Raw genomic sequence first — 26,693 nt, forward strand, 5'->3', positions numbered from 1 at the left:
GTGCTATGGAATCAAGGACTTGTAGTTTGGCGAGGCATCCACACCCTTGGGAAGAAGAGGTGTTGTAAAACTGGAAATCCCAGGATTCCTTAGCATTGGGGCATAGCAATTCAAGTGGTGTCAAACTGCATTAATTCTATAGCGTGGATGCACCCTTGGAGGTACAGATTGAACCACTACAAGTGAAACCTAAGTTCAGAACAGTTAACCACAACTGTAGAAATTGATGCAGTTTGACACCACTTTAACTGCCATGGCTCATGTGAGTTGCAGTTTGGCCTTGGAAAGAAAAAGAAAAGACCTTGCTTTCCCCTGCCCTGGTTCCTGGTTGCTCATTTGTAGGCCTCACAGAGCTGCAGCCTTTAGCAACCACTCCTTCCAATATCTAGGGGACCAGAATTTTCTTTGCACAGGGATGTTCTGATTGGACACTTCTGGGTCATGTGCCTTGAGAATGAATGTAACTTCTTCTGGGAGGGGGGAAGAACCCATGAGCTCAGTGGCAGTTAGGAGAGTTGCCTGCTGTTGTGGGATGCAGCTTGGAGGTGGAGGTTCTGCATCTACCAAAGCTTCTGTATCTCAACCTGGTTGGCACCATGCTGGCAGCAGAAGGGCAGCAGCTCTTTGATCCCGTCTCTTTTGGGAAGGACCTCATGATTGGTGGGGTGGCGGCCGCGATCTCCAAAACGACAGTCGCACCCATCGAGCGGGTGAAGCTTCTCCTGCAGGTCCAGGGCTCGTCCAAACAGATCCGTGCTGACCAGCAATACAAAGGCATGATTGACTGCTTTGTGCGCATCCCCCGGGAGCAAGGTAGGTCTGAGAGCCATTATAGTGTGTATCTATCCATAGGCTTAAAGCAGGCATGGGCAAACTTGGGCCCTCCAGGTGTTTTGGACTTCAACTCCCACAATTCCTAACAGCCAGTAGGCTGTTAGGAATTGTGGGAGTTGAAGTCCAAAACACCTGGTGGGCAAAGTTTGCTCATGCCTAGCCTAAAGTATGAGCTGTTAAAAATCTGACCTGTACCATGAAGACAGAAGTCCTTTGACAAGACAGTGGGTGCATCTACACTGTAGAATTATTGCATTTTGACACCACTTTAACTGCAATGGGTCAGTGCTATGAGATCCTGTGACATGTAGACCCCATCAACACTGAGCAATTAATGCAGTTCAAAGTTAGCTTTGACCAAAAACTCCCATAAAAGCAAAAGAAAGTCATGAATGTGCATCAGTGTTCTGTGGTTTGTGTAACCACCATCTAGGCCTCAAACTCTTCCTAGGATTTCCTATGAAACCATCTGCGCAGCAAAGCCACTTTATTCTATACTGGTTCGAAACTGCATTCATAATCAGTGTAGATTAGGCCATAGTTTGATGAGACACCAGCACTCTTTGGCACAGAACACTAATTACCTTGTAAAACTACATAATATACCAGGATTCCACAACACTGAGGCATGGCAGTTAAACTGGTGTCAAACTACATTAATTCTACAATGTAGATGCACCGTTTCCCCAGCCCAGCAACAACATGGCAATTATTTTATTTATTTATTTATTTATGACATTTATATCCAGCCCTTCTCACCCTGAAGGGGACTCTGAGCCGCTTACAAGTTATATGTACATAATAATAATAATAATAATAATAATAATAATAATAATAATAATACTTTATTTGTACCCCGCTCCATCTCCCCGATGGGGACTCGGTGTGACTTATATGAGGCCAAGCCCAAAACAACAATTACATAAAATAAAACAAAACCGAAAACGCAAATAATAAACAATAATAAAGCAATTACATAAAACAAAAGACAACATAGCAATATAAAATTACAATAAACACAATCACAATAACACGGGCAAGCTACATGTAATGGATAAAAGAAGACTGGGTAAAAACAGATTAAAACATACAATATATTATATTAGCATAGCATAAAATTAATATTATATATTACTATATTGTACTATTATTATTATTTATTATTATTATTATTTACAGCTTTTATATTCCACCCTTCTCACCCTGCAGGGGACTCAGGGCGGATTACAGTGTACACATATATGGCAAACATTCAATGCCAATTTTGACATAAAACATATACAGACATAGACAGAGACTATCTAACTTTTTCTGGCCACCAGGGGAGCTGTCACTTTCATCGTCCATCTGCGACATTGATGAAGTACTTCCGCATTCCCCGCATGCTTTTTGCTAGAGTTCTTGCTGAAGTCTTTTTTTTTAATGGCCTCATAAATTAGTTAATTTAGCCTCCCCACACTTTAAGGTGTTACCTAATTTTCCTATTTGGCAGATGCAACTGTCTTTCGGGTTGCAAAGGTTGACAACAGGCTACACAATTGGTTGGAAACCCACTCCAACCCGGGCTGGCTTCGAACTCATGACCTTTTGGACAGAGTGATCTTACTATTCCACTGTACTGCAATATTGTTAGTAATGTTACATGAAATATAAAATATATAATTATATTATTATTATATTGTATTAAAATATTATGTTCAATATTATACTGGGTTGTTGTAGGTTTTTCGGGCTATATGGCCAGGTTCTAGAAGCATTCTAGAACATGGCCATATAGCCCAAAACACCTATAACAACCCAGTGATTCCGGCTATGAAAGCCTTCGACATTAATATTATACTATATTATTATTATATTATGATCAGTAGTATGATCAATAATACTGTAACAATAGCAACTGATTGGTCTACAGTTCCCAGGATCACTGGTAGGACTTTTCTTGTAAATCAGTGCCACAATACTGTAATCCTGGCCTACCTTTCTGGGGGAATATAAGGATTATTGAGAAATGCACGTGAGGCTTTAAAAACTTCCCAACACTTTGAAGTTCCTGGTTTGTATGTGTTCTCAAGCCATTCCTTCGGCCGCATTTTTGTAGTCCTTTTTTTGTAGAAAACAGTTCTCAGGGCCACCCTTAATAAGAAAAGTGTCATGTTCTGTTTGGTCCATATTGTCTCAGTTTCTCGACCAATATGATTCCCGTTTCCTTATTGCGAATTCGTCCTCTGATTTTAAGCTGTCGTTCTAAATAATTTGCTAGAAAATGTTCTTGGAACGTAATGAGATAAACCAAGTCAATATGCTTTAGAACAGAGCTGATGTTGTTTAAGATGTTGTTTAAGCCCAGCCCCAGTTTTAAATGTTTCATGATGTATTGTTTTGATGTTTTACTGTTATTGCTTTAATGTTTATTGGTTTGCTCCATGAGATTAATTGTTGTATTTGTTATGCTGTTGTTTTTATTGAGGGCCTTGGCCTTTGTAAGCCGCACCAAGGCCTTTGGGAGATGTTAGCGGGGTACAAATAAAGATAATAATAATAATAATAATAATAATAATAATAATAATACAGTAATAATGTGTGATAGGGCAAATAACACATTGCACCTAAATGCAAAATTGAATTTTAGAGGGTTGTAATGGGACACATATTTACAAGATATTCTGGAAATATTTCAAGATATTCTGAAAAATATTTGAGAGGTCATGCTTTGACTTGATTACTGTCAAATGGTAAATAATAATAAATAATAACTTTATTTATACCCTGAAGGGTGGCTTCCAGAAGCACATACAAATGCCATAACACATAAAATAGAGAAACATTTACATCACGTATTAAACAACGATAACATCAGTTAAGATAAAAACAACACATTACAAAAAAGTCCAATTTAAACATCAATAAAACACAGCACGAATTGCCATAAAAACAAATACAGTAGAATCTCGCTTATCCAACATAAATGGACCAAGAGAATGTTGGATAAGCGAAAATGTTGGACAATAAGGAAGGATTAAGGAAAAGCCTATTAAACATTACGTTATGATTTTACAAATTAAGCACCAAAACATCATGTTTTACAACAAATCGACAGAAAAAGCAGTTCAATACACTGTAACGTTATGTAGTAATTACTGTGTTTACGAATTTAGCACCAAAATATTGCAATGTATTGAAACAGCTGTGGATCCGGACAGGAGGCAAACTGCGTTGGATAATGCAGAACGCTGGATGAGTGAAGGTTGGATAAGCAGGACTCTACTGTAATACAGCCTCCCAGCCACAGCCCAATTCAACCATTAAAGTCCTAGCAGATGTCAACACAAAGGATAAATCCTTTGTGTTGCAGTCTGAAATATTTAGTTCTCGTTATTCTTCATTATAGAATTAAGAAGTCTGGGTTGTTGTAGGTTTTTTCAGGCTATATGGCCATGATCTAGAGGCATTCTCTCCTGACGTTTTGCCTGCATCAATGGCAAGCATCCTCAGAGGTAGTGAGGTCTGTTGAAACTATGAAAAAGGGTTTATATTTCTGTGGAATGACCAGGGTGAGACAAAGGACTCTTGTCTGCTGGAGCTACGTGTGAATGTTTCAACTGATCACCTTGATTAGCATATAATGGCCTGACAGTGCCTGGAGCAAACTTTTGTTGAGAGGTGATTAGATGTCCTTGTTTGTTTCCTCTCTGTTGTTGTCCCTGATCCCATGATTTTCTTTCTTATTTTTTTTAAAAAAATACAAAATAGTGCTGATTTAAGATGGTCAGGTTAGAAAAAAATGATGAGAGCTATAGTTCGTTCTTTAAGTTGAGTGAGATAATAAATTCCTGGCTGCCCATATAAATCACCGTCATATAAATCACCGTATTTCAGAGCTTCAATAAAAATAAGAGTGCATTGCAAAAGACCAAACTTTATACAGTATTCTGTATTGACATGCCTTTTATGTTAAGATGCCTTGAAGCACAGAAGCAAATCTCAGTAATAACAATTGCAACGAAGGACATTTATAGAAGTTTAGAAGCCATTAATAGACAACAAGCCCTTTCACATGCACTAATGTGTTGTTAGGCAATGCAGTTTCAGATCAATATTTCCCTGTCATTTCACGGCCACACAACAGATCCAAAACATGTCATTGTATAGCCAATTTCCCCTTAACAAAAAGAAAGGGTTTTTTTTTTAAATGTCAGGAGCGACTTGAGAAACTGCAAGTCACTTCTGGTGTAAGAGAATTGGCCATCTGCAAGGATGTTGCCCAGGGGACGCCCAGATGTGTTACCATTCTGTGGGAGGCTTCTCTCATGTCCCCGCAAGGGAAATTGGAACGGACAGACAGAAACTCACCCCACTTCCCGGATTTGAACTGCCAACCTTTCGGTCAGCAGTCCTGCCGGCACAAGGGTTTAACCCATTGCACTACCAGAGGCTCCAAAAAGGAAGTTGTGGAAGCTCTAACTCTTCGTCTATTCAGTCAACAATGCAGGAGCATTTATGATAGGGACATGCTAACAAGAGTTACTTCTTGTTGCAAATGGCAAACGTTCAACAATTTCTTCTGGGATTTGGATTAACCATCTTGAACAACTTTACTGTCATTTATTATGGTATAAGCATCTGTGAATGTATCTTGGGAAACAGACTAGCTTCGCAGACGTTTTCACAATAATAAATGTATTATATGCAGCTATAAACACTTTTTTGCTGGTTTGCTTCCAACAGATGAACACACGTAATACCTCTGGAAATGTTCATATTATGGGAAACTTACAGAAACTTACAGAATACCCCTGGTGGCGTAGTGGGTTAAACCGCTGAGCTGCTGAACTTGTTGACCGAAAGATTGGCGGTTCGAATCCGGGAAGCAGGGTGAGCTCCCATTGTTAGCCCCAGCTTCTGCCAACCTAGCAGTTCAAAAAAATGCAAATGTGAGTAGATACTGCTTCTGCAGGAAGGTAATGGCACTCCATGCAGTCATGCTGGCCACATAACCTTTGAGGTGTCTTTGAACAACGCCAGCTCTTCGGCTTAGAAATGGAGATGAGCACCACCCCTCAGAGTTGAACATGACTAGACTTAATGTCAGGGGAAAGTTTAATCCTTTACTTACAGAAGTACCAAGTGCTTCATTATCAGGAAAGAAAAATGCCCGTGATCTATTCTTTGCTCCCTGTTCCTCTTGGACACAAAGTTTGTCCTTGCTTTAGCTCCCGAAGGTCAGCAGTTCAAATCTGTGAGACAGGTTGAGCTCCCGTTTGTCAGCTCTAGCTTCCCATGCAGGGACATGAGAGAAGCCTCCCACAGGATTGTAAAATATCCAGGTGTCCCTTGGGCAACTTTCCTGCAGGCAGCCAATTCTTTCACAGCAGAAGCGACTTGCAGTTTGTCAAGTCGCTTTTGGCATGATTTTAAAAAGTTGCAGAACAATTCATTTTCTCTGGGGATCCCCTTTCTGACTTGAGAACAACAACAAAGGAAGACTGGAAAGAGAAACATCAGAATTTGAACATATCCACAAACTCCATTCCACTAAAAGTGGGCTGAACAGAGATAATGGTTTCCTGGGACACTGCATATATTACAACACTAAACAACTTAGCGTCATGGGGGCCCTCTTAGCCAATTTATCTCATCTCTGCTTCCCAGTCAGGATTCCAGTACTCCCTCCTCCATTCATATTGCTATCCATTTATCTTGCTTTAGGCGACATCTTTCTCCCTGCCTTTGTCCCTGCGTGATCACAGCTGAAATTGAAAATGTTGCATCATCATAAGTTTTGCATTTCAATTCCTTGGCACTTAATTTCATGCATCTGAGGACATGAGTCTGCAAAAACCCATGACAGCAACTTTTTGCTCTCAGTTAGTCTCTAAGGCAGTGTTTCTCAACCTGGGGGTCGGGACCCCTGAGAGGGTCGCGAGGGTGTGTCAGAGGGGTCGCCAAAGACCATAAGAAAACACAGTATTTTCCATGTGGGAATTCCAAGTGGGAAGTTTGAGCCAATTCTATCGTTGGTGGAGTTCAGAATGTTCTTTGATTGTAATGAACTATAAATCTCAGCAACTACAACTCCCAAATGTCAAGATCTATTTTCCCCAGATTCCACCAGTGTTCACATTTGGGCATATTGAGTATTCATGCCAAGTTTGGTCCAGATCCACCATTACATGAGTCCACAGTGCTCTCTGGATATAGGTGAACTACAACTCCCAAACTCAAGGTCAATGCCCATCAAACCCTTCCAGTGTTTTCCGTTGGTAATGGGAGCCAAGTTTGGTTCAAATCCATCGCTGGTGGAGTTCAGAATGCTCTTTGATTATAAGTGAACTATAAATCCCAGCAACTACAACTCCCAAATTACAAAATCAATCCTCCCCCAACCCCACTAGCATTCACATTTGGGTGTATTGGGTATTTGTGCCCAGTTTGGGCCAGTGAATGAAAATGCATCCTTCATATCAGATATTTACATTATGATTCATAAGAGTAGTAATATTACAGTTATGAAGTAGCAATGAAAACAATATTATGGCTGGGGGTCACCACAACATGAGGGACTGTATTAAGGGGTAACGGCATTAGGAAGGTTGAGAAACACTGCTCCAAGGGTCCTTCCACACAGCCATGTAACTCAGAATATCAAGGCAGAAAATCCCACATTATCTGAGTGTGGAATCAAATAACCTAGTTCAAAGCAGATATTGTGGGATTTTCTGCCTTGATATTCTGAGTTACATGGCTGTGTGGACGGGCTCTAAGGTTCTATAAGATCCCTTGGCATATCAATATTCCAGCTATGTCTGTTGCACTCCAGAACAGAAACGATACCCTCTGACTTTAAAACACACCACACATTGAGTGAAAAACCAATCCTTTTTATTGAAGCTGAGTAAAATAGCCAGTAGAAAGAAATGCTTGTAAAAATAGGAAAATTTCAAAATGTAAAAGATCAGTAAAATACAGGAATTCAAAGCAATGTCCACAAAAGATATAAAAACAACCCAAGGCAGTATGTAACCAGACAGGAATCAACAGGTTACAAAGATAATCCAGAAGGTGCTAGATCACAGTGAAATGGTAAAATCTCTATAAGAACAAGACCCCTTGAACAGGATTTCCATGGCACATAAACATGATTTCCAAATAATGCCTGATCTAACAAGCTTTCCCTTGAAGCAAACCTTATATCCCAAAGCCCAAAAATTGGTTTCGTTTCCCCCCGCTCTTGCCTCTTATCTGACAAAGCCTTTCGGAGCGACGTAAACATTGAGTTTGTTGTCAAGCCTGGCTGAACTCTAGCCGCCTATTTTTCAACTCCATTTCTGGCTGCTCATTAAAATTTCCAGGTGTCAGATTGTTTCCAAACTCAAATTTTGAGAGCTCACAGAAAGAGGGAGTAAACCATCATCCTTAAGCCCAGCAAGAATATTCTCATGAGAAACTGCCCTTTGCACTGGGGCCTCTCTGTCATTGTCTGCATGAAAATCATTGACCAAACCATCTCCATCTTGCACCTCAGCACCATCATTTCCCACATCAAGAGCATCATGATCCTGAGCATCATGAAACACAAACACAGGCTGATTCCCTACAATGTCTTTGAATTCGCTGCTCATGATACTAAAAGTCTTAAAAAACCCCTCTGCTGGTTAAAAATATTAGACTTAAAAACAACAATTGTACAATGTCAATTTAATAGTGCCTAGAAACTGCTGTGTCTTTGACTGATACATAAGCTCTAGCACATGCTAACATCACGATCTGCTAACAGCACCCTGTTTCCTTATCCAGTCTCTGGGTCTTTAAAGTAACACCCATAATATTACTATGAACAATGTCATCGTCTCGTTTTTATCATCCATGTGCTTCTCCAGGAATTATTTTGTGGTCTTCTTTTTAATCAGTCCTGGGATAAACTTCACACCCACCAACATATCAGAGATATAAATCTGGGACATATGTGACCAAGCTACATCAAGTTGGGAAAATTATTAAATTAGGAAGAACCCTAAATTAGGAATACAGTGTTGCCTCGCTACTTCGCGGTTCACTTTTAGCGGACTCGCTGTTTCGTGGGTTTTTGAAAATCTATATAAATAAAATGTAATGTTTGTTTGTGGGATTAACAGAACTCAAAAATCACTGGACGAATTAACACCAAATTTGGACACAAGACACCTAACAACCCAATGTATGTCCTCCACTCAAAAAAAAATATGATTTTGTCATTTGGGAGTTGGAGTTGCTGGGATATATAGATCACCTACAATCAAAGAGCATTCTGAATCCCCACCAACGATGGAATTGAACCAAACTTGGCACACAGTTCTCCCATGACTAACAGAAAATACTGGAAGGGTTTGGTGAGCAGTGTCCTTTGGTTTTGGAGTTGTAGTTCACCTACATCCAGAGATCACTGTGGACTCAAACAATGATGGATCTGGACCAAACTCTACACGAATACTCAATATGCCCAAATATGAATACTGGTGCAGTTTGGGGAAAATAGAATCTTGACATTTGGGAGGCTAGTTTTCTGAATCATTGCCCCAAGTAATTCCAGGAACAGATCTAAAAACCAAGACTCCCAGAAAGTCTTGTGGAGGGGGTGAGGGGGGGGGGGGGGCTGTATAATGGGATATCTTGAAGATGAGACCCAAATCTAACCACAAAATTAATCTCTGATTCATATAAATCTTAATTTTATTAATTAAAAATAAATTTGTGCATGTGTACATTGAGGTACCAGAAAGCAAAGATGACACCATCTCAGCCACATGTGTGTCCAATTTTGAATTTTGGAATTCCGGGTAAGGGCTACTCAACCTGTATATATGAAATGGAATCCATAGTGCCTTATGAAATATTAATATTTTTAACATTCAATGGTGCATCTGATTAAAACACCTGTTTTAAAATGGTAAACAATGAATGCACTTAAAAATACATACCACAGATTGAGAGAGCACAGCCAATTCCACATCACTCCACCTTGGGAAGAGCGATCCTATCTCGGGAAGGTGTTCCAAAGCCTTGTAGCCACCCACAGACTTTCATTTTCCATTTTGTAACCACATCTGTCTAACCTGCACAGATTTGACTTTGATGTTTTCTTCCCTTCTCTTTCAATTCTATGATCTCATTAATTCTCATAAGCTTATATCTTGTTCCAGAACTGGGTGTAGTTCGAGACCTCTCCAAGAGTTCTTTTTCTTTTTTTGGTGCCAAACAGTGATCTGTTACTGCTATAGCATAAGCCGTGTTGGTAAAAATGATGCCACAGATGGTACACAGCAGAGCAGCATTCTGATCTTTTCAGTGATGGGATCCAGCACCACTCAGAGCCAATGATAAAACTCCCTGGTTGGTTCTCAACCTCGATATCTTTTCCTGGCCTAAAACTGCACAGGGAATGCAAAAAATATCCAGTAAGGTCGTCAAGTTAACTCTTTCATCCCATTTACATTTGGCTGTGATGCGAAGAGCAACTCAAATCCATCTGTCTGGTGGCAGAGGGTCATCTTAAATAATCTAAATCGGCAGAAAGGGACTTTCAAGATGCTCCTGTTTTCCGCAGGGAGAATCTACAGGAATGTTCTTGTATTTTTGCAATTTGCTATCTTCTAGTTACTGGTTGTTTTCTTGTATATCACCTTAAGTTATGGCGTAATGTTAAGTTATTATTGTATTGCAAAAAGAGAAGTTAGCAAAATTATAAATACGATTTATGTTTAAAGTGTGGTTTTATTATTGTAGTTGTAAGGCATTGAAATTTTGCCATTATCTATGTGTAAACCGCTTTGAGTCCCCCTGGGGGTGAGAAAAGTGGTATATAAATACTGTAAATAAATAAATAAATACAATTATTAAATCCAGAGAAAATTCCATGATATTGAGGGAGACATAGTTTTAAAAGGGATTTTTCAGGGATGCTTCCAATGACAATAAGTCGCACTTGTCCTGATTTATTGCCATATATGTGTCTGCTTTTGCAAAGGGCCTTTGTTTGGTTTCAAATTGGAAATTTTGTCATTGTTGATCCAGTCATTTTCTCGTGGTACTACATTGCTTGAAGTAACTTCTTATTTATGCCAACCATAAGGCAAAAACAATCATGGAGTTTTCTCAGCAAGATTTGTTCAGAGAGGATTTGCCTTTGCCTTCTTCTAGGTCCGGAGGGGTGTGACTTGCCCAGGGTCACTAAGAGCCCCTTCAACATTGCCATATAAAATCCAGATTATCTGTTTTGAACTGGATTATATGGCAGTGTATACTCATATAATCCAGTTCAAACCTGCCCTGAGTCCTCTAGAGAGGGGGGGCGGGATATAAACAAACTTATTATTATTATTATTATTATTATTATTATTATTATGTGGATTGTCTGGTGCTGTGAAGAGAAACAGCAAAATACTCCTCAATAATGAGAGCAACTCACCTTAATCTGGAATATATGGCAGTGTAGAAGGGGCCTCGGTGGGATTTTAATGGCTGAGCAGGGATTCAAACTCTGGTCTCAGCTCCATACTCAAACCATTAGCTCTAACGAGTAACCTGTTTTATCCATCTGAAAGGTTCCTGGGAGACTAAGCAAAGCCAACCCAAAATGATTACCAATACCCACGTATAGAGATAAGCACTCCAAAGTATACTGTATATCCAAGAAAGAAATTTACATTTTCTGAACACCATTGCCATTTCTGTTATATTCAGGTATGAGATGCAGTTGCCAAATTGATATCTGAAGCAATTCATAGTTCTAAAGAACACTGCTTAATAAAAAAAAAAATAAGGAAGCAATCTAAAGGGGGAACAATTCTCTGTTTTAGCAGCTTGAAATAACTCGAGTCACATGAAATAATAAAAATATAGTCACGCAATGGAAAACATTTATGATAATGCAAACTGTAACTTGTTAAATCTGTCCATCTAGGATTTGCCAGTTTCTGGCGTGGCAATCTTGCCAATGTTATCCGATATTTCCCAACTCAGGCCCTAAACTTCGCTTTTAAGGACAAATACAAGCAGATTTTCATGTCTGGAGTGGATAAAGATAAACAAGTAAGTCTGGTTTAATATCAAATTTACTAAAAACAGATGTATATAGTTGTCTCAAACCCTTTTGTTTCGTCCAGTCTTGCAGAAATGAATACTTTGGGGAATTTTTATTATTATTATTTCAGACTCACACTTATGAAAGCTTATCAAATAATGTGGTGTCTTGAATTTGCTCCCACTGATGGAAGAGTTTCATACATGGAAAAAGGAGAGTTAGCTTTAATTGATTTTCCTTCTCTGTATTGCCCTTCCTTTCTTCAACTCTCAAAACTATTCCTGAATACTGTATGTATACCCTAACTCCTGACAGTTGAACCCAAGGCCTCATCAGACTCGGTCTTCTATGCGTCTTTGCTTCGTTTTCAGGCACTACTATGCAATATCCCAGAATACTTGTAGGGTATCAGCAAAAACACAAAACAATCTATGTGTAATGTCAAAATATAATGTCAAAAGAGCATATAGTATGCTATTTAACAAAATCCCGAGTACATAGCTCAATTCAGTGGCCCAAAACAAAATCAAAAGGAGCAACCGCTCTCAAATGTGACAGTTCCAGGTCTGAACAGGGGTACCACTGTATATAGGCTTCGGGGATACATACACTGAGACCAATCATACACAAAGTGAACACAGAGTCATGAGGCTATAATGTATACTGAAGTCAATAATGAAGATGGAGATTATTTTTACTTCTGTAATTTTGCTGGAGAATACTTGTTACTCTATGTTATGTTATGTTATGTTATATCTTATTATAGATAAGAGTCTAGAGTTGCTGATTACTTCAACTCCTGAAGAAGGGGATCTCTTTCCCCGAAACAGGGTACAAAAATACCCGGGCACCCCTGTTGAATACCATTTGGACTTCTCCTACAGAGACTTATTTTGAGAAGCAGTGCTCCATTTTCACTGGACTTGATTTGGATTTATTCCATGAAGATTTTTGAGAGTGGTGCTCCATCTTCATTATTGACTTCAGTATACATTATAGCCTCATGACTCTGTGTTCACTTTGTGTATGATTGGTCTCAGTGTATGTATCCCCGAAGCCTATATACAGTGGTACCCCTGTTCAGACCTGGAACTGTCACATTTGAGAGCGGTTGCTCCTTTTGATTTTGTTTTGGGCCACTGAATTGAGCTATGTACTCGGGATTTTGTTAAATAGCATACTATATGCTCTTTTGACATTATATTTTGACATTACACATAGATCGTTTTCAGGCACTGGCAAAACAGAGTCCCACAGAGGCCATCCCAACCTGCCCATAGGAATTTGTGTTGCCAGTACCTGAAATCTGAGAGAAGACTCCATTTTCAGGAGTCGGTACTACCTGACTCCTAATTGGAGAATGCAGGGAAAGAACAGCAGATGACAAAAGAGGACGTGGGATGGTTGGCGATCCAAGAACATAGGGAAAGCCAGTATGGAACGCTTTCCCTCGCATTCCCCTGCCTGTCTAATGAGGTCCCCAGTCTTCCCATTCTGTTTTAAGGTACAGACTAAATTAAAATTTAACATACTTTGCTTTAAGATGCAAAGCTAATTAAGGAGAGAGTTGAAATTAGACCATTTTAATTTTAATTTTTTGGAATGTCCACCCAGTCTTCTTTGTCTGGTGCCAGCTGTCAAGAGAAACACTGAAATTCTTCTCAATAATGACAGCAACTCACCTTAAGCATATCTTTTGTCTAATTCATAGGGCCTGCTCAGCCTGTTCGTCCCATCACATGGGATGCATGGGTGAGCAGAACTAGTTTGGAAATGATTGTCCGCTTAATAGTACTGGTGGTACTGATTGTTGCTTCCTCAGTAGCACCTTTTCAGAGTGTAAATGTGGTTCAGTGGTGATCACACATTTATTTGAGACTGATGTTGCAGCCAATTAAGAGTGCTTCCAGACAGGCATTTATCCTGGGAACATTCTCATTTAAAAAAACACGAATGTCCTGGGGGCCCATCCACAGACACCCCAGAAAATGCATTCTTTCTGGGGTGAGTGTCCAGATATTATCCCAGAACATTCCAGGAAAACACCTGGACACTCTAACCCCCTCCCCAAAAGCCTTTTAAAAAAACAAAAGAACTTACCCAGACTCCATTAGAAGGGTGCCGGAACTCTCCTGGCGCCTAGAAATGATGCGCTAGGAGAAAGGGAGGGGGAGGAGCGATTTTCCTCCTCTCCTCCCTTTCTCCTGGTGCGTCATTTCTGTATGCCAGGAGAGCTCCGGCACCACTCAAATGGACGCCGGGTAAGTTTTGAGGGAGCAGTCCAGACAGCGGAAGTAGTGGGTTTATCCCACGCCTTCCAAGAAGGTGTAGAATAAACCCAGTAACAAATTTATTCACCACAAACCAGGGTTTTCCTGGTTTATGGCAAATTAATTAATGTTTTTCGGGGATGTCATCTGGACAGCTCCCTTTTTAATTGCGGGGACTCCTGCGTTAACGGGGCTGTCAGGATGAGCCCTCAGATTTTCATTTTTGCACTTGAAATTTCTCTAACCTGGATGGTCCTTCATATATTGTTGGACTATACCTCCCATCATCCGTAATCAGCATGCCCAAGAGTAGAGAAAATTACGTACCCCTTCTCTTACAAACATCTCGAAAATGCCTGTGTTTTAATCAGGTTTTTCTATCAATAATAATAATAATAATAATAATACAGTTTATTTATATTCCACTCTATCTCCCCAAGTGGGCTTAGAGCGGATTACAGATACATATATGGCAAATGTTCAATGCCGTTATACAACTGACAGAGACAGACAGCACATAATCAGAGGCAAGGCTTTCCTCTTTTCATGTCTACCCCCGCCCAAAAAGTTGTGCACAATAAATCAGTGTAAAAAAATGTAAAAATCTCTGGAAATTAAAAAAAACCCCATATTTGAATGTAAATTGTTAATTGCTATTACCAACAGATGGAATTTCCTCCAAAATTAAAGGCAAAAAAGTCTCTGTTCGAAATTTAAGCTTAACTTATTATATCTGAGCATAGAATTTGGGTTGAGAATAGTTTTCATGCACCTTTGTAGGTATTTGTTTTACACACGATCCAATTGGCTCCATAAGAATCAATAGAAATGAGAATAACCTATTCCAATCATATATACCATATATACTTGTATATAAACGAACCCGAATATAAGCTGAGGCACCTAATTTTGCCACAAAAAACTGTGAAAATGTATTGACTCAAGTATAAGCCGAGGGTGGGAAATGCAGCAGCTACAGGTAAATTTTAAAAGAAAAATAGTTACCAATGAAATTACATTAATCGAGGCATCAGTAGGTTAAATGTTTTTGAATATTCACATAAAACTGACATTTAAGATAAGATTGTCCAACTCTGGTTAATCCATTATTCTAACCTTCTTTGATGAAAATGTGCTTACGTATCCTTCCAATAATAATAGAGTAAAATAATGTTGTTGTTGTTCATTCGTTCAGTCGTCTCCGACTCTTCGTGACCTCATGGACCAGCCTACGCCAGAGCTCCCTGTCGGCCGTTACCACCCCCAGCTCCCTCAAGGTCAGTCCAGTCACTTCAAGGATGCCATCCATCCATCTTGCCCTTGGTCGGCCCCTCTTCCTTTTGCCTTCCACTTTCCCCAGCATAATTGTCTTCTCTAGGCTTTCCTGTCTCCTCATGATGTGGCCAAAGTACTTCAGCTTTGTCTCTAGTATCTTTCCCTCCAGTGAGCAGTCGGGCTTTATTTCCTGGAGGATGGACTGGTTGGATCTTCTCGCAGTCCAAGGCACTCTCAGAACTTTCCTCCAGCACCACAGCTCAAAAGCATCGATCTTCCTTCGCTCAGCCTTCCCTAAGGTCCAGCTCTCACATCCGTAGGTGACTACAGGGAATACCATGGCTTTGACTAGGCGGATCTTTGTTGCAAGTTTGATGTCTCTACTCTTCACTATTTTATCGAGACTGGACATTGCTCTCCTCCCAAGAAGTAAGCGTCTTCTGATTTCCTGGCTACAGTCTGCATCTGCAGTAATCTTTGCACCTAGAAATATAAAGTCTGTCAGGGCCTCCACGGTTTCTCCCTCTATTTTCCAGTTGTCAATCATTCTTGTTGCCATAATCTTGGTTTTTTTGACGTTTAGCTGCAACCCGGCTTTTGCGCTTTCTTCTTTCACCTTGATTAGAAGGCTCCTCAGCTCCTCCTCGCTTTCGGCCATCAGAGTGGTGTCATCTGCATATCTGAGGTTGTTAATGTTTCTTCCAGCAATTTTCACCCCAGCTTTGCATTCATCCAGCCCCGCACATCGCATGATGTGTTCTGCATACAAGTTAAAAAGGTTGGGTGAGAGGATGCAGCCTTGCCGTACGCCTTTCCCAATCTTGAACCAGTCTGTTGTTCCGTGGTCAGTTCTTACTGTTGCTACTTGGTCCTTGTACAGATTCCTCAGGAGAGAGACAAGGTGGCTTGGGATGCCCATCCCACTAAGAGCTTGCCACAATTTATTATGATCCACACAGTCAAAGGCTTTAGAATAGTCAATGAAGCAGAAGTAGATGTTTTTCTGAAACTCCCTGCCTTTCTCCATTATCCAGCGGATATTGGCAATTTGGTCTCTCGTTCCTCTGCCTTTTCTAAACCCAGCTTGAACATCTGGCAACTCTCGCTCCATGTATTGCTGGAGTCTTCCTTGCAGGATCTTGAGCATTACCTTACTGGCATGAGAAATAAGGGCAACTGTACGGAAGTTTGAGCAGTCTTTCGCATTTCCCTTTTTTGGTATGGGGATATAAGTTGATTTTTTCCAGTCTGATGGCCATTCTTGTGTTTTCCATATTTGCTGGCAAATGGCATGCATCACCTTGACAGCATCATCTTTTAAGATTTTAAACAGTTCAGCTGGGATCCCATCATCTCCTGCTGCCTTGTTGTTAGCAATGCTTCTTAAGGCCCATTCAACCTCACTCCTCAGGATGTCTGGTTCTAATTCATTCACCACACCGTCAAAGCTATCCTCGATATTGTTATCCTCCCTATACAGATCTTCTGTATAGTCTCGCCACCTTCTCTTGATCTCTTCAGCTTCTGTTAGGTCCCTGCCATCTTTGTTTCTTATCATACCAATTTTTGCCTGAAATTTACCTCCAATGTTTCTAATTTTCTGGAAGAGGTCTCTTGTCCTTCCTATTCTGTTGTCTTCTTCCACTTCCATGCATTGCTTATTTAAAAATAGTTCCTTATCTCTTCTGGCTAACCTCTGGAATTGCGCATTTAACTGGGCATATCTCCCCTTTTCACTGTTTCCTTTTGCTTTCCTCCTTTCTTGGGCTACTTCCAGTGTCTCAGCAGACAACCATTTTGCCTTCTTGGTTTTCTTTTTCTTTGGGACATACTTTGTTGCCGCCTCCTGAACAATGTCGCGGACTTCTGTCCATAGTTCTTCTGGGACTCTGTTTACTAAATCTAGTCCTTCAAATCTGTTCTTCACTTCCACTGTATATTCGCTAGGAATGTTAGTGAGATCATATCTAACTGGTCTGTGTATTTTCCCTGATCTCTTTAGTTTTATTCTAAATTGGGCAATAAGAAGTTCGTGATCTGAGCTACAGTCAGCCCCAGGTCTTGTTTTCACCGACTGGATGGATGTCCGCCACCTTTGGCTGCAAAGGATGTAGTCAATCTGATTTCGGTGTTGACCATCTGGTGAGGTCCATGTATAAAGCCGTCTTTTAGGTTGTTGGAAGAGAGTATTCGTTATACACAGCGAGTTTTCCTGGCAGAATTCTATCAGCCTGCGTCCCGCTTCATTTTGTTCTCCCAGACCATGCTTGCCTGTGATCCCAGTTGTCATTTGACTTCCCACCTTGGCATTCCAGTCTCCTGTAATGAAAATAATGTCTCTTTTTGGTGTATTATCCAGTAGGTCCTGCAGATCCTCATAGAACTGATCTACTTCTGCTTCTTCAGCAGCTGTGGTTGGGGCGTATATTTGGATCACTGTGATGTTGAAAGGCTTTCCTTGCACTCGAATTGAGATCATTCTGTCATTTTTTGGGTTGTATCCAAGCACCGCTTTAGCAAATTTCTTATTAATTATGAAGGCTACTCCATTTCTTCGATGTTCCTCTTGTCCGCAGTAGTAGATCTGGTGGTCATCTGATGTGAAGTGGCCCATTCCAGTCCATTTCAGTTCGCTGACCCCCAGAATGTCTATCTTTAGTCTTGACATCTCACCAATAACAACATCCAATTTGCCCTGGCTCATAGATCTTACATTCCAGGTTCCTATGGTGTGTTGATCTTTAGAGCATCGGATTCGTCGTTCACCTCCAGTACCGTCGGCCGCTAGCCTTCCTTTCGGCTTTGAGCTAGCTGCGTCATCACATCTGGGGCTAGTTGAACTTATCCTCTGCTCCTCCCCAGTAGCATTTTGGCCATCTTCCGACCTGGGAGTCCCATCTTCCAATGGCATACCGACATATCTCTGGTTGTACTGGTCCATTTAGTTTTCTTGGCAAGGATACTGGAGTGGTTTGCCATTGCCTTCCCCAGGGATCACGCTTGGTCTGACCTCTCTGCCACAACCGTCCCGTCTTGGGTGGCCCTTCACGGTTTCGCTCATGACATCATTGAGGTGCTCAAGCTCCAGCGCCCCGACAAGGCGGTGATCCTTTGCTGGAGAGAGTAAAATAATAAATGTAATAAAATAATGGAAATGTGATAATAACAGTAATAATAGAGTAAAATAATGAATTTAAAATAATAATAATAATAACAACAACAGAGTAAAATAATAAATAAGTTTGACTCTAGTATAAACCAAGGAGGGATTTTTCAGCCTTAAAAAGGGGCTGAAAAAATCGGCTTATACTCGAGTATGTACGGTAATTAAAAAATCAAATTCCAAACCCTTAAATCTGAATGTTGCCTGCCGGATATTGAAGGTTATTTGCTTATGTTTACATTTGATCATTTAGAAAGTTTAGAAAACATCATGCAGGTCAAACCTGCATGATGTTCCTTTTTTGTTTTTTGTTTTTGTTCTTTTATTTTATTTTGCGATATTTATTAGGAAGGTTTGGGAAGTGATGTTGAACTCTGTTTTTGAATTGATCACAGTGTTTTCATTTCAGTTTGGACGGTGGTTCATTTCAAATCTGGCTTCTGGTGGAGCAGCTGGGGCAACATCATTGTGTGTAGTGTATCCATTAGATTTTGCACGAACTCGATTAGGTGCTGACATAGGAAAAGGTAAGGACATTGGCGTAATACTATTTTCCAAGTATGCCCAGACTTGCAGTTAGTTGGTTAGCGGGAGGGTGGTTGTGTGTGCTTCCTCTGCTACTGGCTGTCACATTTGGAAAAGGTGAAGTACGTATTTTGGCATTGACTTTTGGAGAAGACAAGTGCTGGATTCTTGCAGGGTGACATAATGCAGTTCTACATAGACACTTTTATCCCGGGCAAGTCTCGATCAGCCCCAGGATAGTTCTTTTCACAAGCCTCCAGGCCGCTGCAAACGCTGGGGCAAAAAAGGCCTTAGCATCTCCCTCCTGTTTCTGTTGTAGCAGAAGCCATTGCTTATCACTTGGAGTGACGTCAACTGGAGCATCAGAGCAATGTCGTAGAGGGGGGAGAGGAGGAATCATACACATTCCTTGTTCAATCACCCTTGCGCTCTTACCTATGTCACTCCAAATGACAAACAAGGGCCAGCAGCCATTTTGTGTGCAGTGGCCGCTGCTACGGCAAGAACAGGAGGAGAATGGAAAATGCCATCCCATGTCCCTAAGCCATTCAGACCTGGGGAATATGGAATGGCCATGGGAACAGTTGTGGCCTAGGAAACCCACAGTACAGCTCTTTTACCTCTACACCTCCCAAACATGTAATATTCCATAACACAGTACTCTAAATCTGTGCTAGAACCAGAGTGAAGGAGATGAGCCAGGAAGACAGAGTTCCACCATGTCTCCTGGGTTATCATTTGGGAGCTCCTCCACCCCAGCACCAACTGACTCTCCGGGGCCAGAGTGAAGAAGAGAAGCCAGGAAGACAGAGTTCCACCATGTCTCCTGGGTTATCATTTGGGAGCTCCTCCACCCCAGCACCAACTGACTCTCCGGAGCCAGAGTGAAGAAGAGGAGCCAGGAAGACAGAGTTCCACCATGTCTCCTGGGTCATCAATTGGGAGCTCCTCCACCCCAGCACCAACTGACTCTCCGGAGCCAGAGTGAAGAAGAGGAGCCAGGAGGACAGAGTTCCACCATGTCTCCTGGGTCATCGATTGGGAGCTCCTTCCCCCCCCTCCCCCCCAGCACCAACTGACTCTCCGGAGCCAGAGTGAAGAAGAGGAGCCAGGAAGATAGAGTTCCACCATGTCTCCTGGGTCATCAGTTAGGGACCCCCTCTCCCCAGCAATAATCCTAGTATTGTTCTGTCCTGATATTATAATATATTGTATACACATATAATGTTGATATTGATATTATAATGTAATACACTATAATACTACTACTAATAATAATAATAATACAATGTAATAATTACATATTTTATATTACATGTACTATTACTAATAATATTACAGTATAGTGGTATATATATATATATATATATATATATATATATAGCAATATATAATTCTAATATTGTGCTATGCTAATAATATAATATATTGTATGTACATATAACTTGTAAGCCATTCTGAGTCCCCTTCAGGATGAGAAGAGTGACATGTAAATGTCATAAATAAATAAAATCTGCAAGTTCCACATCAGAGCCACTGGTATACTTGAGTGGCTGACAATTGGAACTACCCCTTCCTGTTAGCTGTTTTCATTTTTTTCTCAATCTGTCACAAATATCAATTTTCTCATTCTTCTTCAGAAGCTTAACTTCGCACCCTTTCCTTCCAGGTCCAGCAGAGCGACAATTTACAGGCCTTTTAGATTGTATTGGTAAAATTGCAAAGAAGGATGGAATTACTGGCCTGTACCAAGGATTTAGTGTTTCAGTACAAGGAATCATTGTGTATCGAGCATCCTATTTTGGATGTTACGACACCATAAAAGTAAGTTTCCTGATTTCACATGTCACTTTTACAGTGTATTTATAGTATTTATCATTTCTTAAAACATGCCTGTTAGTGATGGCATTAATTCTGCACCATAGACCAACAATTGGCATCTTGGCACTAAACTCAATTGATTCATAGTCACAACAGCGGTGATACCAGCTTTATATGAGATAGATTAGTCCTTACTTTGATGTTACACCGCCTGTCACCACTGGTCACATTGTGGCCAGTGTTTGACGCATTGCCATTGGTAAACCTAGACATTCCTGTTCCTGTGATGCTTCTCTTTAGCTCCCAAAATAGTCAGCCACTTCATGCCTGTGGAGGAGGTTTTTTTTAATCATGTCAGAAACAAGCAGAGAGTACAGTTGTAATGTATTTAAAAACACAAAGTTTAACACTTGGCATTATACTAAATGTCCTTTGACCGGAAGCTGGCTACTTGAAGTACCTCTGGTGTCTCTGTAAGAAGGTCCTCCATTGTGCATGTTGCAGGGCTTAGGTTGCATTGTAATAGGTGGTCTGTGATTTGCTCTTTTCCACACTCGCATGTCGTGGTCTCCACTTTGTAGCCCCATTTCTGAAGATGGGCTCTGCACCTCATGGTGCCAGAGCACAGTCTGTTCAGCGCCTTCCAAGTCACCCAGTCTTCTGTGTGCCCGGGGAGTAAGGGGGCTCTAATTGGTATCAGCCACTGATTGAGGTTCCAGGTTTTAGCCTACCAATTTTGGACTCTCGCTTGCTGAGGTGTTACTACGAGTATCTCTGTAGATCTTCAGAGCTCGAGATATTTGTCTGTTCTTAAAGTAAAAGCACACATCTGCATTTTAGATGGATTAGGAATCAGCTGGTTTTCCCTGTAATAGGCAGTAAGATCACCTAAAGCTTCTGAGAGCTTTTGTTCAACCGTTTCAAAGATGGGTTGTTGTAGGTTTTTCGGGCTATGTGCAGAGTCAAGTTCAGCACTTGTGATGAGCAGCTTTTGCTTTTCTGGAAACCAGCTTGCTGTGGAATCATACATGGGTGTATTTTTTTCCATCATTCTATGCAAAATAAGTCTTTCCAGAAGCAACTTGCAGCACTTGTGAAGGGAGTGACCTGTGGGAAAGGGTCGCTCTGTAACTCTGTTACTTATAATACTGTCCACTGACTTCAAAAAGAATATGGTTAGAAAAGTATGCTACCAAGTGACTGAAGGTGATATGACAAGCTTCAAACAAAATTGATTAAGATATTTAAACAAAACAAAACCTTGAATCATATGCTTTGGGTCTATTTAGTATACTTGCCAAGTCTGAGGTTCCTAAGATTCATGTTCTGGTACCTATGAGTCTGACAGACTCATACTTCCTGTTACTTTACATGATTCTTTGACACCTTCAAAAGGAAGAAATCCTTTAAATTACACTGAAAATGTGAAATTATTCATTATTCTCATTTCTGCTTTCCTTTCTTAGGGAATGCTGCCAAATCCAAAAGAAACACCATTCATTGTCGCTTTTGCCATTGCTCAAGTTGTTACTATATTTTCTGGGATCCTATCGTATCCCTTTGACACTGTGAGAAGACGCATGATGATGCAGGTAAACAACATATTTAGCAAGCATTGCTTTGTTTACGATTTAGTATATATTGCCACTTATTCTTTCTTGATGCTGTTTATCCTATCAAAGTTGTCTCCTTCTGTGCTTTTCCCCAAAACAAATGAACCACATTGTTTTATAGCAGATACACAACACCATATCTAAAAAAGGTGGGGGATCCCTGGGTTTAGGAACATTCGTGAGTGTATTTTATTGAATTTCTGTCTCTTAGATAGATGGCAGATAGAGAGATAGATACTTGAAAATCCTGCATTAAACAGGGGCTTGGACTACAAAGTCTATGAGGCATCTTCCAATTCTATGAGTCTATGCTTTATAACTCTGCCTACTGTTGCTTTTGGCATTTTTTAGGTTTTCTGAGAGGAAAGCTGTGATAGTTCTTTTACGTAAAGAGGACAGAGACAAGGCTCAAGTGAAGAATTATAAAACAATGTCATTGGTCAATAAACTTTAGCAACAGGTTGAAACAAATTTTAGCAAAAATAATGCATAGGAATCAAGCAGGCTTCCTCCCAGGTAGATATCTGAACCAAAATGTGAGAATGGCAATAGATATAATTGAGTACACTGAACAAAACCCAAGCAGAGAGATCGTGTTACTGTTCTTAGATGCAGAAAAAACATTTGATAATATGCAGTGGGACTATATGATTAAACTACTGAACCATTTTGGAGTGGCTCAACACTTTAAAAATTCCATAGGAGCTATCTATTCAAGACAAAGGGCCAAATTAAAAATAAATGCCCAAATGTCAAATTATATAAAAATTCAAAAAGGTACAGGCTGTCCCTTGTCACTGCTACTGTTTATTTGGATATTAGAAATTTTGAACAGCAGAATTAGAAAAGCTAGTGAAGTTAATGGAGTTAAAGGCTGGTCTGAGTCCCTCTACGGAGGTTGAGAAGATCGGGATAGAAAAGTTTTAAATAAACAAACAAATAAATAAATAAATAAATAAAGGGTATGCATTTAAAGGGAAGGCGTATGCAGATGGTTTGGTGTGTTTCTTAAGGGACCCTTTAAAAAGAACACAAACTATATTGGAGATTATCGCCAAATTTAGCATTGTGTCGGGCTTTGAAATCAATAAGGAGAAATCGGTATTTCTAACTTTGTGTGTGTGTGTGTGTGTCAGGAGCAACTTGAGAAACTGCAAGTCCTGGTGAGAGAGAATTGGCCGTCTGCAAGGATGTTGCCCAGGGGATGTTTTGATGTTTTACCATCCTTGTGGGAGGCTTCTCTCGTGTCCCCGCATGGGGAGCTGGAGGTGACAGAGGGAGCTCATCCGCACCCTCCCCAGATTCGATCCTCTGACCTGTTGGTGGTTCGTAGAGGGAGACACATTCGGACAGGTAAACTGGGCCAGAACCATTTAGGGCTTTATAGGCTAAAGCCATCATTATGAATTGTGCTCAGTAGCAGACTGGAAGGCAGTGGAGCTGACGTAACAGGGGGGTTGTATGCTCCCTCTACACCGCTCCGGTAAGCAACCTGGTTGCCGTCCGTTGGCCTAACGGAACCTTCTGAGCAGTCTTCAAAGTCAACCCCACATAGAGTGCGTTGCAGTAATCTATTTGGGATGTAACAAGAACCTGGACAACTGTGGCCAAGTCAGACTTCCCAAGATATGGGCGAAGCTGGCGCACAAGTTTTAGTTGTGCAAAAGCTCCCCTGGTCACCACTGAGACCTGGGGTTCCAGGCTCAGTGATAAGTCCAGGAGAACTCCCAAGCTGCGAACCTTCAGGGGGAGTGTAACCCCATCCAGCACAGGCTTATTATCCAGTTTAATCCAGTCCTTTAGCCAACTAAAATTTGAAGCTTCATAGCAATATCTGCCAGGGCCCCTCTGCCTTTCCCATAAATAAAGTTCCTGTAGGCAATTCTGGCTCTTTTGCCTTTCCAAATTAATTTGCCCAGCTCTCTCTTTCATTTTTAAACCCCTTTACTCCCTTAATAATTGGCAAATTTTAAAACAGAAGCAACATTTTGGGTAATACCATCATTTTTATCACTGCTATCCTCCCTAATCAGGTAATTTGAACTCTGCCAATTTTCAAGATCTCCTTCCATCTGTCCCTTCTGTCTATTGCTTCAACTGGAATTCCTCTCTTATCTGGCAGGGTACAGCTAGTTTTTAATATTTTACTAATCTTCCCTTTAAAGATATTGACCAGGAGATATGTTTATTTGATTTATTTAAACTGTGTTTAGAAAATCACGAAACTTTCTTGGTATTTTGTTTACTGAAACTGGAATACTTCTGTGTGACATTTGAGCGTGACACAAAACCTGAGAAAGCCACATTCTGCATTTTTGCAAAAATCTAGATTTCCCAAGTTTGGTATGTGTTCATGTTGAAAACGGTCAGTGTGAAAATTAGCAAAACCTTGCTGAAGAATAATGTTCTAAAAACATTCGGCAGACATTGTCCAAGAACAGCTTGCTTCAGAAATGCCCAGAGGAAAAAAGTGACCTCATTTAACTCTGAAGCTTAAAGAAGCATCACAAGAAGATCATGGGCTTGCTAAATTTAGCTGCAGAGGGCTAAGTAGGGAAGCTACTCATTAAGGTTCTTATATCTAAAGAGGCAAAATTATTGACAGGTATTTCTAGATTTATTATTACAATGCCTCACACTACAGAATAAATGCCATGTATTGTATTGTGAGTGTATTTGAGCCAGTGTATCTACTTCTTTTTTTTTTTTTTTTTTTTTGCACACAGAGTGGTGAGACTGAACGTCAGTACAAAGGAACTATCGACTGCTTTGTCAAGATCTATGGCCAGGAAGGAATAAATGCTTTCTTTCGAGGAGCCTTCTCAAATGTTCTTCGTGGGACAGGAGGTGCTCTCGTATTAGTCCTGTATGACAAAATAAAAGAGTTTCTTAATATTGATCCCTCATTAGGCGGAGGGTCTGACTAGATCCACCAATGTACCTGTATCTCACCCAGAGAGAGAATTCTTGCTCTTCTGAATACATTCATTATTAGACCATAGATGATGGGAATAGTTAGGTTTTTTGCATGGCTCTGTTAATTCTGTATGTAGTCTACATGATTTATTTCCTTTCATTAAAAGTTGTGTTCACTTGTTTTATAATTTGTTTGTTGTTTTTATATGCCAGGTTTTCTTATTCCAGACTCTTCCATTTGTCATTTCTTCTCATTACCCAATCAAAATCAATATTGTCGCTGTGTTGTCGAAGACTTTCATGGCCGGAATCACTGGGTTGCTCTGAGTTTTCCGGGCTGTATGGCCATGTTCCAGAAGCATTCCCTCCTGACGTTTCACCCACATCTATGGCAGACATCCTCAGAGGTTGTGAGATATGTTGGAAATGAGGCAAGTGAGGTTTATATATCTGTAGAAAGTCCAGGATTGGAGAAAGAACTCTTGTCTGTATGTGGCAAGTGTGAATGTTGCAATTGATAACCTTGATTAACACTGAATAGTCTTGCAGCCTCAATGCTTGGTTGCGCCCAGCCTAGGGAAATCCATTGTTGGGATGTGATTAGCTGGCCCTGATTGTTTCTTGTCTGGAATTAGAATCATAGAGTTGGAAGAGACCTCATGGGCCATCCAGTCCAATCCCTTGCCAAGAAGCAGGAATATTGCATTCAAAGCACCCCTGAAAGGTGGCCATCTAGCCTCTGTTCAAAAACCTCCAAAGAAGGAGCCTCCACCACACTCCCAGGCAGAGAGTTCCACTGCTGAACAGCTCTCACAGTCAGGAAGTTCTTCCTCATGTTCAGATGGAATCTCCTTTCCCCTGTTTTTGACTGTTTTTCTTTATTTACTTTCCTTATTTTAGAGGTTTTTAATACTGGTAGCCAGATTTTGTTCATTTTCATGGTTTTCCTGGTTTCAGGGGAATTCCAGGCATGAAACAATCAGGGCCAGCTAATCACCTCCCAGCAAAGGATTACCCCAGGCAGGAAGCGGCCAAGCTTTGAACTGCAAGGCTATTCAATGCTAATCAAGGTGTCCAATCAAGGAGCAACTAAGCATTGAGGCTGCAAGACTATTTACACTTTCCTCAAACAGGCAAGAGTTCTTTCTCTCATCCTGGACTTTCCACAGATATATAAACCTCACTTGCCTCGTTTCCAACGTATCTCACAACCTCTGAGG

The 26,693-nt window shown here is 40.6% G+C and overlaps 1 protein-coding gene across 1 annotated transcript; it reads left to right on the forward strand.

The window, feature by feature from the left end:
* Positions 1 to 596: 596 nt before the first annotated feature.
* Positions 597 to 25,611, forward strand: SLC25A31 (solute carrier family 25 member 31). Its single transcript, XM_060776208.2, has 6 exons — positions 597 to 813; positions 11,771 to 11,898; positions 19,008 to 19,125; positions 20,793 to 20,947; positions 22,411 to 22,536; positions 25,284 to 25,611. The coding sequence occupies exons 1-6, from the start codon at positions 597 to 599 to the stop codon at positions 25,482 to 25,484; spliced, it is 945 nt and encodes a 314-aa protein (XP_060632191.2). The 3' UTR covers positions 25,485 to 25,611.
* Positions 25,612 to 26,693: the final 1,082 nt, after the last annotated feature.

Source organism: Anolis sagrei, chromosome 5, assembly GCF_037176765.1.
Source record: "Anolis sagrei isolate rAnoSag1 chromosome 5, rAnoSag1.mat, whole genome shotgun sequence".
Lineage (NCBI taxonomy): Eukaryota > Metazoa > Chordata > Lepidosauria > Squamata > Dactyloidae > Anolis > Anolis sagrei.

Excerpts from the sequence above, each read along its gene's own strand:
- SLC25A31 (XM_060776208.2), top strand. The coding sequence starts at position 597 with ATGCTGGCAGCAGAAGGGCAGCAGCTCTTTGATCCCGTCTCTTTTGGG. Across the intron at positions 814-11,770 it reads GCGCATCCCCCGGGAGCAAG|GATTTGCCAGTTTCTGGCGT; the intron begins GTAGGTCTGAGA and ends CTGTCCATCTAG. Across the intron at positions 19,126-20,792 it reads AGGTGCTGACATAGGAAAAG|GTCCAGCAGAGCGACAATTT; the intron begins GTAAGGACATTG and ends CTTTCCTTCCAG.